The 15,822-nt window shown below is 48.7% G+C and overlaps 1 protein-coding gene across 1 annotated transcript in view; it reads right to left on the bottom strand.

Moving 5' to 3' along the window:
• JPH2 (junctophilin 2) overlaps window positions 1-15,822 on the bottom strand; it is a 57,481-nt gene that overhangs the window by 34,397 nt on the left and 7,262 nt on the right. Inside the window, exon 2 of the mRNA XM_072944275.1 lies at window positions 367-1,147. Coding sequence (XP_072800376.1) covers window positions 367-1,147 — 781 coding nt within the window. The remainder of the gene's footprint in view (window positions 1-366; window positions 1,148-15,822) is intronic.

The following is a 15,822-nucleotide window of genomic DNA, read 5'->3' on the forward strand; positions in this document are numbered from 1 at the left end:
TGGGTGTCTGGGTTGTTGGATGAATGTTTGGGTCGATGGATAGGTGGGTGATTGCATGGCTGAGTGGATAAAAAGATGGAAAGTTAAATGGGTGGATGACGAAATGTAATGTTTAAGTGAATCGAGGGGTAAGGTGAATGGGTGGTTGGGAACAACCGAGTGGACGGATGGATGGGTAATTTGATGAGTAATGGATAGCTCGGTGAACAGATGACATCACATGCTGAAGCACCTCCAATGAACCCTCTAAAGTCACGGGGGAGCCCCTGGTGGTAAAAGCAGCGGAAACAAGCCTCCTAGGTTACCCTACCCCAGAACCCCTTCCCAGAGTGAGGCGCAGCCCACCTGCGCCGCCCCGGGTCCTACCTGGAGGCGGCGATCTCGGCCTTCTGGCGCGCTATGGCGGCGGCGCGCTGGGCGCCCTCCACGCTGTGCTCCACCTTCTGGCGGACCTTGCTGCTCTTGAGCGGCAGCACGCGGCGCTTGGTGCCCTTGACCAGCACGTTGTGGCGGTACTTGCCCTCCTCGCGGTGGCCGTCGGGCAGCGTGGTGCAGCCGTAGCCGTGGCGCAGGTTGTCCAGCCACTCGCCCTCGTAGCGGAGGCCGCTGGAGCGCTCGCTCACGCCGAAGCCCGAGCGCTTGTCGTTCTTCCACTCGCCCATGTAGGTCTCGGTGGTGGTGGCGTCGATGTCGGCCTCGAAGGGCGCCGCCTCGTCGGCGCCCTCCCCCAGGCTGGCGGTGGACGCGGCGTCGCTGGCGCCCGAGCTGAGGTCGCTCTTGAGGAAGCTGACGCGGCTGCGCTGGCTGCCCAGGGACGTCCGCGACTCGGCGCGGCGCAGCCTCCCCAGCAGCGCGCCCCGCTGGAACAGGCCGCCGCCCTTGGCCGCCCGCGCCGCCGCCTCGGCGTTGGCCAGGAGGCTGAGCGCGAAGCCGCCGCGCGGGATGGCGGGCGCGGGCGGCGTCGGGCCGTCGGCGGCCGGCGACGAGGGCGAGTCCGGGGCCACCGTGCCGTTGCTGTGCTCGCTGCGCAGGGACGAGAGCGACGTGCGCAGCGGCGAGCGCACCACCACGGCCATCCCGTAGGGCACGCTCTGGCGCACGCCGTAGCCGTGGCGCATGCCGTTGGTGAACTGGCCTTGGTACGTCCCTGCGGGCGAGGAGAGGGCACGTCAGTGGGGCGGCCGGACGCGGGGCGGCGGCGGGTGGGGCCCAGGGGTGCCGGGGCGGGAGTGGACCTCGCCATCGCGGGCCCGGAGTGCGGGGTTGCCGAAGCTCACGAGGCTCCGAGAGTGTGAGGCTGCGTGAGTGTGCAAGAACAAACACATGCAGTGGTGTGAATATTTTCACTGGCGCGAACTCAGCAAAGTCACAAGCGTGTAAGATGTTGGGCGGTGGTGTGACGGGGAGCGTCAGTGGGTGAAGTTACCCGAGCAGGTGAGGCCCAGGGAGCTTGTGGGGTTAAACGAGTGTGCCAGGACATGAGTGGACCAGCCAGAAGGAGTTTGCGTGGCAGTGTGAGTATTTCTGTTTGTGGGAACACGTGAGGGCTTTAGTGTGCAAAATAGGGTAAGGTTGAGTGACTCCGTTTTTAGTGTGACGTTGTATGAGTAGGTGAGGCTCTGTGAGCATGAACTTAGACGAGTGTGCACAGATTGAGAATCACACAAGAGAGAATGAGTGTGCCAGAGTGTGAGTGGGGAAGACAGTGAGTTTGGCAGTAGCATGAACATTGCATTTGTGTGAGAGTGCAAGGCGGCAGGATCATGTAGAAGCATCAATGAGCAAGGCAGTGTGTGCACAGAGGGTGACTGAGATCTCACCAGCATGTCATCATGGGATGTAATATAAGGTTAGGAGAGCGTTCGAGGTCTTAAATGTGGAAAGGCCTTAAAAGAAAAGGCAAAGTTGAGTGAGGATGCAAGACCATTAGAGGATAAAAGAGTGCAAATTGTGAGCAGGCAGGGCTCTGTCCATATATGAGATTAAATGTGTGTGTGTGGTTATCCTAGTGTGCCAGGTGGTGTGACTGTCCGAGGTCGTGGCTGGATAGATAAGATGGATATGACAGTGAGCAGGCATAGTGATGTGAATGTCGGAGAGCATGGGACTGTGCTGGAGAGCCTGGGCGAGTGTATGTTTGTGCAAGGCCGTGTGTAGAGAAGACTGTTATGGGCATGCATATCAGTGTCTTTTGACTATATGAGATCATGAGCATATAACACAGTGTGTACACCCTGCAGCCAGTGCCCAGGCGAGGTGATATTATGGGTATGTATGAGATCTGAGTACACAAGGCCATCTGAGTGTTACAGCAGAGAGTAATCTGAGACACTCAAGGCTGAGTGTGTGACATTTGCTTATTAGTGAAACTGAGACCCCGTAAGTCCACGTGTATGGACTAGTGGCGTGTAGAGGGAAATATTAGCAAGAAAGCCTTGCATGTCCGTGAATGTGAACACGCGAGCTCCTGGGAACAAGAGTCTGTGTGTGTGGGCCATGACGTGAGGAGAGGCAGCGAGAGTAATGGGCAGGAGCACAGACTGCAGAGCCAGGCTGCTCGGTCCAAATCCTGCCTCTGCCCTTGCTAGCTGTGTAACCTTGGGCAAGTGACTTAACCTCTGTGTGCCTCAGCTTTCTCACCCAGCAAACGGGTAACAGTTGCCTCTTGGCCTCATAGGGTTGCTGGAGGTTTAAATGAGTTAATATCACTGAAAAACTATGAAAGAAAAGATTCGTGTGTAATACTGTGATTCTACAAAATTGTGCTGGTGTGTGAGATCACTTTAGCTGTGTGAACAAGCTGATATGAAGCTAACAAAATGTCTTCATATTCCGCACCCACCCTAACAGGCTGTGCTCCCCAGGGCGCTGTCCACAACCTCCTCCCCACCGTCGCGGGGTGATTGCATCATCTGGTGTGTTTATAACTGCCATCTGTGTCCTGCTGACTCCACCAGACATATCCCCAACTTCTTCGGCTCTGCAACTCCACGTGTCACCTGGGAGATGGATGCCCCCAGATGTTACACAGCCATCTCCAACTCATCACCTCCCCTCGCCCCTACACACACCTGTTCCCCCTTCTTGGTCTTTCCCTGGCAGCACCTCTGAAAGCCATTTCTCTGCCACCTTCATCTTTATGCCTTTAGAATATAGAAGAGCACCTGACATAGAGTGCTGAAGTGAGGGAGGAAATTCCGAGCCCGTATTTTAAACACAAGCTGATATGTTGCCCTAGTTAACCAAAAACCAAATGGTCTCCCAGCAAGTACCTAGGATGTCTGGTAAGGGACTCCTAAGTTCAACCAGACAGGCGTGCTCCTATTGGACCTTTGCGCTGGCTGTTGCCTCTGCCTAGAGCGCTTCCTCCTGGCGTTTTTTAACTCTCTGCTCAATGAGACCTACCTGACCACCGTGTTTAAAATTGCAATCTGCCCGAGTCCCCACAGGCACCCAGTATCTGTGATCTACTTTTACTTTTCTCTATAACATGTATCGCCTTCTAATATAAGCTTTACATGACTTATTATATTTATTGCTTTTCGTCCCCTGCTGGAATGGGAGCTCCAAGGGTGCAGGGCCCTGTCCTGTTGTGTTCTCTGATGTAGCCTGGCACGTAGAGGTGCTCCATAAAGATTTGCTGATTGATTGGCTGAACTTGTCCGGAAATGCCATCTCACTGTGTGACCTTGGGCAACTCTCTTCCCTTCTTACGGCTTCAATTGCCCCATCAGTCAATGACGTGTTGGCTATGAGGCTCTCTAAGGTTTGGCCTCAATTTGAGACACTGGGCTTCTAGGAATCGGGGCACTATGACTCTGGAGGCAAAGGACAGCGAGTCCACGTGACTCTGCACTGCCTGGTCCCTCCCAGCACAGGCTGCTCCAGCTCAGGGTCCCGCTCCTACACCGCCCCAGCCCTCTGGGCTTGAAGAGCCCCTGCAAGGATTGTGTACAGTGTGGGGGCTCACTTCCGCCTTTCAACAGTCCTGTGAGGTGGGTCCCATGCGGATGCTCGTTTATAAGAGAGGGAGTTGGTGGTCTGAGAAGTTAAGCGACTTGACTAAGGAAACAGGATCCAAACCCAAGTCTATCTGATCCCCAGAGCTCACGCTCTGAGCCCACAGTTCTCAACCCTGGCTTCTCCTTCCTGTGAGAAGCTAAAAATAAAATACAGATCCCTGGGCCTCACCACCTGAAATTCTGCTTTAATTTGTTAGAGATAGCCCCTCAGTACAGCAGACAGGAACAGCCAGGGATAAGAGGAACAGCAGGGCTCAGCTCCCTTCAATGACCAGCCACAGAAAACAAACAATCATGGAATAGCAACCATAAAAGGGCCAAAGAGAAAAGAGAGAGACAGAGAGAGAGAAGAGTGTCGGGCATGATCTCACAAAGGAAAATGCAGTGATAATCTCCATTTCATAGGTGAATTAATGCTCAGAGAGGTTTTGTGTTTTGCCCAAAGTCACACAGCGAGGAAGGAGCAGAACTGGGATTTGAACTGAGGTCTGACTCACACTAAGGAAGTGGGAAAATAGGTTTATGTGGCAGGTGCAGGGAACAGAGAAATGAGAGTGGGGTACAAAGGATGACAAAATAAGGAGATGGATAGACAGAAATCGATGTATTCTGTCTTCCAAGCTCATCCACGTGGGGCCACATTGTGCAGAAAGCAAAGGGGCAGAAAAAAACCCCAGAGACAAAGACAGACTGGTTCCAAACATCATCTAAGCTGGGGAACCCTGGACAGGCTACTTCTGATTCTCAATTTCCTCACCTGGAAAATGGAACAATAATACCTGCTTCCTGGCATTTTCGGGAAGTTTAAAAAGGAGACAACAAAAGATGGAAACAACACAAATGTCCATCAACTGGGAAATGGATAAACAAACTGTGCTCAACCACACAGTAGAATACTAGTCAGTGATAAAAAGTAGCAGGTCACTGATACACACCCCAACGTGGACGGATCTCAAAAACATGACAAGGGAATGAAGTTGGTTACAGAAGAGTACAAACTGTATGATTCCAATGACATGAAAGCCTGGGGGAAAAAACTAACCATTTGTGACAGAAAGCAGATCTGTGATTATCAGGGCAGGCAGGAGAGGTCCACCGTGGAGTGGATGGAAGTTGATAGAAATTTTCTGTTATCTTGACTGTGCTGGTGGTTACACAGGTGTATACATTTGTCAAGACTGTACACTTAAAATGTATTTTGTTCCATGAAAATTAGACCTCAATAAAGTTGACTTGATAAATTACAAATTTGAAAATGAACTTTTAAGGAAAATAATCCACCCAGCACAGTATCCTGCAAATATCCATCAGGAAATCCTATCAGCGCGGCTTTCCAGATCAGTCTAGAATGTGGTTCCTTCTCATCACCCCCACTGCTACTAGAGGGTGGTCCAAACCACCCTGAGTTCTCACCTGGATTTCCATAATGGCCACCTTCACCCTTGTCCTCTTCCACCTATTCCTAACACACCAATCAGAAGGGTTTTGTTCAAATATAATAAGTCAGATCATGACACTGCTCTGCTCTTTCTCACTCTGAAGAAAAGCTGAAGTCCTTAGTGACCCACAAGGCCCTACCTGATCTCATCCCCATCGTTCCTCTGTCCTCGCCTCCTCTCATTCTCCCCTTTCCCTCACTTCACTCTAGCCACAAAGGCCTCCTTGCTGTTCCTCCCATACCCTAGCCATGGTCCTGCCTCAGGGCCTTTGCATTTGCTGTTCCATCTGCCTAGAATGTTCTTCCTCTAGATACCTGCATGCATCAGTCCCTCACCACGTTCAAGCCTTTACTCAAATATCGTTTCACTGAAGCCTCCCTGACCACCTTGTTTAAAATTATAATCCCCACTCAAGGTTTTTTATCTCTTTTCTTTCCTTTCTTCCCCCATATAGCATATCTAATATTACATATATTCTGCCCTTTATTTTGCTTACTGATCACCTCCCATACTGGAGTGTAAGTTCCATAAAGGCAGGGATTTCATTCTTTTTCACTGCTGTATCCTTAGTACCTAGAACAGTACCATATAAGTATTCTATAAATAGTTGTTGAAAGAATGAGTGAATAGCATGCATCTTCTAACTGTTTTCTCTTCTTTCTGCTCTATCCATCTGAAAATAGATCTGTGAAAATGACCAGAAAGATATTTAACAGTTCCTATAAGACTCAACCAAGATGACACAGCTAATGAATGCACAGAGCCAAAATTTACAACCATGTCTAGCTGTGCTCTTGCTGGAAGTCTCAGAAGAAAAAAGAAAAAAAATATGAAAGGAGAAAGTGGTCAAGAATAGAGCAGAGAAGATGATTAACTGGAGGAAAGAAAGAAGACAGCTAATCTCTGGACTGGACAAGTTTGTGAAATCAAATCAACCAATCTACCTTTAGCTTAAGGTTGGCATGAGATGGGCTGACATGGCCCCTTTAAGCCCAAGAAAAACTAAGATTGCAACAGGAGAGCCACTGTCAGCCTCCAGTTGGGGAGGAAATGGCCAGGCTATATTAGGAAACTTACAAGCAAGTGGCAAGAGGCGCAGACACCCAGGGGAGGCTGGAGTGACAGGGCCCTGGGAAGGGGGAAAAGCCAAGGGCTGGGGCCATCCCCTGCCTGACTCTCTCTAAGACAAGACAGTTCTCTCTGGGGACGAGAAGAATGCATCCGAAGAGGGAGAGGAGGACCCACCCACAGCCGTCGGACTGAGAGGGGCCCTCTGTTTAACGAAGTGCCTCCTGATACCCTTTGGGATGGTCCTCTCCCTTGGACTTACAGACATTACAGAGCTTCCCCCTGCCCTCAGGGTAAGGACCAAGATTCTCAGCAGCCTACAAGGGCTGGCATGGGTCCCTGCCCACCTCTCCTGACTCATCTTGACTGGCTCTCCAGTCACCCCTCGCCTTCCTACTACAGGGCCTTTGCATGTGCTTCCCCTCCTCTTCTTGGCATGCTCTTTTCCTGTCTCCTCCCCCAGCCAACTTCTACTGATACTTTAAGCTTCAGTTTGAATGTGACTTCATCCAGGATGATTTCTGACCCCTACCCCCTGAGTAGTGCCACACGACATCATGTCACCCAGTATCTCCTCTGGACCTTGTGCACAATGGCAACAAAATAATTCTTATGATTATTTGTTCACCTGAAGCCTTTCCTACCAGACTTTGGTTTCCGAGAGAGGGAATCACACCGAGCTCATTTGCTATGGCCTCAGCCTCTAGCACAGCACCCGGGCCTGAGGAAGCCCTCAGTGAGCATCTAATGAATCTGGGAGTATCTTCTCCCAGACGACACCCTTCTGTTCTTCCAGGGTCAGGAACCACATCTTCTCCTTCTCCTTATGACTCAGCACATGGTAAGTGCTCAGCGGGGACTGGCAGTGCTGCCAAGAACGTTCACGTCCAGATTCAGAAGCTCAAACTCTGGGAGTTATTGGGATCTTTGTAAAAGGCTGATGGAGGCTGAAATCAGGGTCAGTGCAGTTCTCATATACAGACCAGGCTCCTAAATTTCATAAAACCTGAATATCGCCTTCTCCCTGCAGTTCCCTCTTCTGGTTTATTATCAAGTAACCTGAGTTTTAACCTTAACTCGGACGCTGAATAGTTCTAAAACATGCATATGTTATTGAAGCCCAATGAGCCTCAGTTGTCCTTCTGTAAAACAGAAGTAATGATACCTACTTCATTCATTCATTCATTCATTCATTCAGTGTCTCTTCATTCCTTTTTTTGAATCAGTAAGTATTTGCTATGGAGCCTGCATTCATAGGGCAAGGTGCTGGGATGCAGGAGTGAATAAATTCCCTGCCCTCAAGAGGCTTGGAGTCTAGTGCCAAGAATAGACTAGATTTAACCAATCATCACAGGATAAATGTTAGGCAGCCCCGGCAGTGGTCCAGAGAAATGACAGTCCAGGTCTTGGGTGGCAGTGGAGTAGAGAAGGTTGGTTGACCAAAGATTAGGTGAACTCTCTGTGAGCCAGCCAGCACACAGCAAGTGCTCAATAAAGGCTAGCTTTTTGGCAGATCAGAGTCTTTGCTCAGAAAAGCTAGCCCAGAAAGGATTAACTGGGAAGATGAAGAGGTGCCAGGGAGGACAGAGAGAACTCAGAGGGAGAGAATAAGACCAGCTCCAGGTTTCCGCCTCCATCTGTGTGTAAGAGAGCAGGCTTGTGTCCTGGAATGCCCAGCTTTTGCTGATTTGGGGCCACCTCTGAGTCAGGGAGTCCTCCGTGCTTCTGTCCTTGGGAGGAAGAACACTTGGGAGTCTGTTCCTCAGTGAGACTTGCCTCCACACCACCTAAACACACAGGGTGGAGTGATTTCTGCAAGTCACATCTATACTATAAGATCCATTCTCTGGGGCCAGAGACTGTGACTTAATTAATGTAGATAGTGGAGTTGTTTAAAGCGTCTCAGATGATTTTAATATGCATCCTGGGGTGAGAGCTGTAAAAGCTCTCCACTGACCTCCAATTAACCAACATGCTCTGTTCCTTTTGTACCACCTGCTAACTGATGCCCTCAGCACCCTGATGTGCACGGCTGGTAGGTAGCCTGACGCCCTCACAAGTGCACACGCCTCTCTGTTCCCACATGTGGAGTTGTGTGTTTATTTAAGACTGTTTCTAAACCCGTTAACTTCAGTTGTACTCATTATTGAAAGGATGTGATTTATTAATATTTGTTATCTAAACCAGTGGACTATGAGTGCACAGAGAAAGAGAAGTTTACTTCTCTGAAAACAAGCTGAATGTTTTTGGATGCTCATAGGGAGGGTCCCTTAAAAATCACTCTCTAAATTTGGGATGCAAGAGATAACTATAAAACGTTGGTTATAAAAATCTAGACATTTCCTACACTCGGATTGCTCTGTGAGTGTCTTTAACTTCTTGCTCAATTTAAAAGAAACCGACAGAAACTGGAAATTGTAGATGATCTGTTGCAGGGATGCAAGGCAGACAATGAGAAACTCTGTTCATTAAAGGCTTTGCCATCAAAAGATTAGTGAATGAGAAAGACTGGATATCTATACACTATACATATATATTATGGAAATTAAAGTAAAGATAAGATATATGTATCATATAAAAATTTTCCGCTGTCACTCATATTCAATTAACCAGCATGCTGTCAGTATTGATGGCATCAGGTAAGGGGGCTCCTACTTCATTTTCAAACATCAGTGTGATAACATTTGCCTTGTCAAAGAGGTCCATCCATCTCAGGAAGGAAGACACCAAACGGATAACCAAAGCTAAGGCAAGGAAAATAAGCGAATAACCCTACGCCAGCAGCATGATGTGTGACTTTCTCATAGGGTATGAAGCTAAGGTTTGGTTGAGGTTCATCAGGACACAACTGCACTTTTTATTCTTTCTCAGGAAAAAGATGTTTGTGGCCTGAGCCGCTGGGTGCTCTGTCTTTGACCTGGTCTGTGGGAGCTTTCTCAACGTGCTTGACGCAGGTCATTCATTTCCAACACAAGAGGTCAAACAGGGGGCATATAGCCTGGGGAAGGTTTTCCCTGCTATACAACCTAATAAACCACTAAAACAGGCTCCCCAAAAATGTGTTTCTCAAAACTGCTGTTTATCATGGAAAAAACACATACATCGTGGGAAAAAAATAAAAACCGTTCTGAAGTCAAGACAGTTGAAGTTTTTTGGGAAATAAAATGAAAAATGTCCTGCCTATGGGACTTTGTCAGGACTCTTACAATGCTCATGGGGACTGTGAGTCCGTGAGGTGGTGTTATTTAATCAGAAGACCCTTCCAGGGAACCCACTTTGGGAAATGATCTTAAGGCTATACCTCATTTTCACATCAGTTTAACCTGGGGGAGGAATCGGGAGAGCAGGTATTGTGCAGCTACTGTTGGTCTTGGCTTACCCAGCACCAAATGTCCTCTTTGCTAACAGAGCCTCAATTTTGCCCCAGGATCCAGGACTCCTTCCATTCGACTCAGAGGAAGGTCCCCAATCCAGGGGCAAATCCTGTTTGCTCTAAATCAGGCATTCAAGTCTATCCACCTTGCCAATGACTGGATTAGACCTGAGCATGTGATGAAATCTGGCACTGAGACCTGAGGGTAAGTTGGCAAAGTGGGTGGGGCAAGGGAGACAACTACATGCTCTCATAAAGAGGTACTTGCGAAGAAACATACCCTCTTTTTCTGCTGGATGTTATTGCATGTGGAGATGATCCCTGGAGCTGTGGCAGCCATCTTGGGCCCATAAGGAGAACTAACTGAGAACAAACCGACACTCTGTGGATGGCAGAGCGAAAAGGTAGCAGGAACCTGGGTTCTTGCTGCTTTGCTGAGCCTCCAAATTAACTAATCCTGAGACTTCCCTATCTCTGGATTCTTGTTTATGTGAGATTAGAAATATCCTTATTGGTTAAGTCTGTGCTGTCCTATATAGTAGCCACTAGATGCATGTGGTTACTGAGCATGAATTTAAAAGATTTAGTACAAAAAATGTAAAATATCTCACTAATTAAATACTGATTATATGTGGAAATGATAATATGTTGGATAATGGGTTACATAAAAGATGGTATTAAAATTAATTTCACCTTTTTAAATGTGGCTACTAGAAAATTTTAAATTGCATATGGAGCCCACATTATATTTCCACTGGAAAGTACTAGTTTAGGTAATTTGGAGTTAAGGTTTTCTGTTACCTGAAGACAGAAAAAAAATCCTAACATATATAGGTATTATCATTCTGATTTTACAGCTGGAAAAACTGGAACTAAAATTTAAATGAATTGTTCATGATCACACAAGTGTGATGGTTGTTGGTAATCACAGCCGAGCATCATGACCAGCGCTTTCTCCTCTGCACCTCTAAGCATCTGAGAATATCTCTTACAAGTTAAAGGTTCATAAGTCCTCACGCAAACCTCAGCTCTGAAGAGAGAATGACCATTTCAGAAACCCAAGGGGCATCTAGGAGATCCAGAGTCCACTCTGAGACAGAGAAGAGACATGTGGGTCAGACCAGGGATTCTGCCTCCAAATACAGAGTGCCACTGAGAACACCATCCCCTCTGGCCAGGGGCCCCTGCTTGTTTCTAAGAAACTGTCTGAGGTCCAAATGTCAGTGTACCTAGGGGACTGAACAGAGATGGACAGAAAGGAGTCAGGACTAGCTCCTCTCCAGGGGTCCCCACTGCCTATGGAAGTCCTTACCTGACAGTCCAGTGTCTTCATGAGCTGGTCCAAGGTCACCTCTCAGTTTTGTCTCCCCAAATCCATCAAAGCCCAGTTTCAAAGCTGCCTCCTTCAGAAAACTACCTAGGCCACCTTCCTTCCTCCAGACTCTCATCACTTCTTCCCACCTCTGGCAGCTATATTGTCTATATCTTGTCTGTTTTGTGTAACAGCCGTTCCTGATCCTTCTACAAGTCCTCTCACATAGTCTTAGGTGTTGGTGCAAGATCTTTGGGCAGGACTGTGAAAGTGTCATCCACAGATTTCAGATGGGGTTTAAGATGGAGCATGGCAGGTAGGGGAGTGAGCACCAGAGAGTCCAGGGTTCCTGACTCCTGTCCAGGCACCTTGAAATCAGACCAGGTATACCAGTAATGCCATTGTGGTGAACACACATGCCCACACTGTGGACACCCACGTAGATGTTCCTGCATATAGGGGACCCATATCAGATTGATTCTAACCCATGTTGGTAAAGACCACGTCCCAACGAGAGCAAGTCAAGCCTGAGACATCTTTGGGGGCAGCAAAGAAGAATGGAAATTGCTTGGGCTTTGGAAACAGACCTGACTCTGAGTATCTCTTTAATCTCCCCACTTCTCTTTATCTCCACCCTATCCATGTAGTCCAGGCTGTACCAATCCTCCCTGGTTGACTCCAATAGCATCTTCCCCGGTCTCCTGCCTCCCTTGATACCTGCTTCAGTCCACCCTTCTCTGCCCCCAGATTCATCTCCTTTATGAGATGCAGATCCGATCAGGTTATCCCACTTAAAACCTTGTGATGGCTTCCCAATGCCTTAGGGGAGGGTTGCCCTTGGGAGACATATTCCAAGACTGAGATAGCAGGTGGGTGATTATGGGGAGAGGGCTCTCAAGATGAACACCTGGAAGGAAGGGAGCAGGCTTCAGTAAGTGGAAGAAGTTGAACAGTTGCAACCAATGCCTCCATGGAGCCCATAGGGATCTCTGGAGCTGATGTGGCCCTTCAGAGTTGTCCAAAATCAAAGCAAGGAGGCTGGGTCTTTGTACTACCCTATCAACCAGTCATTAGCTCTGGATTACCCCCAATGAGGCACCTCCTCTGACAGAGAGCAGTGCCCAGCTGTGAGCCCTCAGCAGCCAACACTCCCAGCAGCTGGAGGAATGAGGACCCTGCTCCTGCCGGATGTCTGAGGATGTCACACAGCATCTCCAATAAGGGTGACGTTCAAACTCCTCATTGTGACCCCTGAAGCCTTCGTGGTCCAACCAACCCTCCAGCCTCCTCCACCCCACTCTCCCTCTGTCTCTGTGCTCCCAACTTTTCTTGAACACAACATGCTCCACGCCTACCTCCAAGCCTTTGTACTTGATAGTCCTTTTGCCTGGCACCGTGTGGCCCTCTTGTCACCCATCTTTCAGATCTTGGCCTCAAGGCCGAGATCACTTCATCTAGGAAGCCTTCTCTGATTACCCAACAGACTAGGTTCACCCATTATCAGCTCATAAATCTTTCCACTTGCCTTTTAAATTACTTATCCCGTGCTGTTGTTAAACAACTGTTCAAAGCTAGTCTCTGCTGTTGGAATGCATGCTCCTGAGGGCAGGAACCAAGTCTACCTTGTCACCACAGCATCTCCAGCACTCAGTGTGCTGACCGGCACATAGAAGGCACCCAGTGAGTGCATGAGTCCATGGCCTTGGACAAGTTCTCTTCAAGTCTGTCTCAGCCCAGCAAAGGAAGCAAAGCAAGTTGACTTGCAGGGTTGCTGTGAGTGTCACATGGGTTATCTAGCAGAGACCTCAGGCTCTCAACAAATGTTGGCTCCCTTCACTTCTGGGAAAGAATTGGATAGTGACCCGTCATCCCAGTTTGCCTGAGATGGAGGGGTTCCCCAAGAAGCTTTAGTATTTTCAGTACTAAAGCGAGGACAGTTCCCGGGCAAACCGGGAGGGTTGGGCACCCTAAACCTGGGTGAGAAGGAGAGAAGGCCATTTCCTATTAGCACATTGTTCATGGCATGCTGGTAAAACAGCTCTTTGGAAAAACAAATACCCGATTCATAGTGTCAGCCCATTTCCAACATCTAAATATTCCCACCATGGCCAAACTATCAACAGTTGAACCGCCGGCATGGAAAATTCTTGAAAAGTTAATGATGGGCTGTCATGAGCCAGTAGGAGCTGGTGCCAGTACCCAGTATCCAATACGGACTGTCATGTTCCTAATATCTGCAACACGGTTACAGACAACCTCAACTCAGGGGCCAGTGAGAATATTTCAACCCCAAGATGGTCATAGCTGGAGTGGACCTTGAAGGACATCTAGTCCAAGGCAACAAGTAATGTCACATGGGCTACCTCTCCCCCAACCTGTGTCCACAACAGACATTGCTAATCGATCACAATGCTGAATCTTAATATAGCCAAGCAGTCTCCCCTCACCACATCTGCAGGCAGCCACAGTCAATTAGCTGATGTTGCATGTGAGAAAAATCAATTTACCTTCAGGAGTAAGTGTGGTTCAGCCCCCTCATGATACAGAAGAGGAAGTGTAGGCACAGAGAGGTAGAGCAACCTGCCCAAGGCCACACAGCCAGACAGTAGCTCAGCTGGAACTAAACAAAAGGTCACCTGTCTTGCCTTGCCTTGAAGAGCTGAATCATTTGGGATCTGAGCCTAGATTCTGGGGGACTCTGCTTCAAGCCTCCAAACTCTTTTTGTACTCTGAAAGCTTCTGAGCATGTCTGCAAATAAATGTTATTTATGTGTTGGAGGGAGGGCACTTTTTAAAAAATTTACACACATGGTCATTGTATCAAATTCAAACAGTACTGGAGTATTTAAGATACAAGCTCCTATATTGTCTACTGAAGGGTAATTGCTGTTAACAATTTAGGCCCTTCCAGAACTTTTTCTACTTATTTCAAGCCTACACATATCACAGGCAGACTAGAAGATTAGCTGTTCCTTCCTCTACCACCCTTCCCCTCAATGAGAACACTGCCTTGCACACAGTAGGCACTCAATAAATATTTGTCCAATGGCTCTTGTTCGCCTAAAATGCTTTAGATTCCTTTCCATGTGAGTACAGGTGGGCCTGCCTCTGTTTTTTTCTGTCTCTCTTTTTTTTTTCCTCTCTTTAAAAAAAATTGTTTTAATTGAGGTTTAGTTCTCTGTCTTTTTAACGATGTTAGTACTTCATGACGTGATCTCATGAATTAACTGAACAGTCCCTCTGGGTGAGCACACAGATGATATTTTGTTTTTCCTGTAACAATCCCAAGGCCTTGTTCTCTGGCTTGCCTGCAAGGTGGCACCAAAGTCCCTTCCCATGGCCCCCAAATGCTACCTCCCATCAAAGCTCTGCTGTGTCTGGTTTCCCAGGGTCACCAACAGGCGACCCAAAGTGGGCGACCAGAGCCCAGGATCAGGGTCAGGTTGCAGTGGCAAGTCCCCATCGCCTGTATGGTTCCACCACCCCCACACGGAGAGGCTGCTCCCCAGCTTGCACAAGAAGCAGGGGATTAATCAAGTGACATTGCCTGGTTGCTGACAATCCTGGGACCTGGGGCCTAGGGGGAAGCGTCTTTGCCAGGCCCTAGGTCAGGGCAGCAATGCCGAGGGCCTTGGAAGCCAGAAGTAACTGAGTGTTGGGAGCCAAAGGGGATGAAGCGGAGAGGGTCTGGGTTCCGACCTCCCACCGGCTGCTCAGGCCTCCCTGTCTGTGTGCGGGTCTGCCCACAACCATCGTGCCCACAAGGTGTATCTGCCAGGTACTGCTCACCCTCAGTCTCCAACGCCAAGCTCCTGACCTTCCCTCTTCGAACCCTCATCCCATCTCAGTTCAGAGCAACGCCATCCTTTGCAAAGGCATCCAAAGCTTTGTTCTCAGGCCAAAGCCTTGGAACCTTCCTTTTTTTTCTGTAGAACCTTCCTTGATTTCTCTTTCTCTCATGCCCTCTGTGTAATCTATCAGCACAGTGTATGGCTCCACCTTCAGAACAGACCCAGAGTTCAACCACCTCTCCCCGCCTCTGCTGCCACAGCATGGTGGTCCAAACTGGCATTAGTGTAATAAACGCACCAGTTGATTCCCCTGCTTCTGTCCTTTCTATGCCACCTCCTCTCCCCCAGTCTCCTGACACAGTAGCTGGAGGAGCCCCTGTAAACAAAGTCAGAGCATGTCACTTTTATAGCTCCCATTTTTCTCAGGGTCAAAGCCAAATTCTTACAACGGCCTAGCAGGCCCTGCAAGAATGACCCCCTGCCCACGCCTTCCGGGCAGGAATATTACGTAGGGGAATGTTCTGTCCTTCTCTGTACGTCCCACCAAGGGCCCCTATAGTCAGGTGATCTGGTCATCAATGGTGTGAGGTTCGATCACTCTGTTAGGATGGTATCCATAAAGAATTCAGATTTAATTAAAAATAAAAATAAGGAAAACATTGCATGTGCTGCACAGAATATTTCCTGCAGGCTGTGGGCAGCCATCAAGCCTCAGTGGTTGGCCCCCATTCTACCCTGTCCATACAGTAGTCGGCAGCCCATGCTTGAGTACTTCCAGGCATGAGGTGCTCACTACTTGCCGGGATAGGGAAGAGGC

The sequence above is a fragment of the Vicugna pacos genome, chromosome 19 (genome assembly GCF_048564905.1).
Source record: "Vicugna pacos chromosome 19, VicPac4, whole genome shotgun sequence".
In the NCBI taxonomy this organism is placed as follows: domain Eukaryota; kingdom Metazoa; phylum Chordata; class Mammalia; order Artiodactyla; family Camelidae; genus Vicugna; species Vicugna pacos.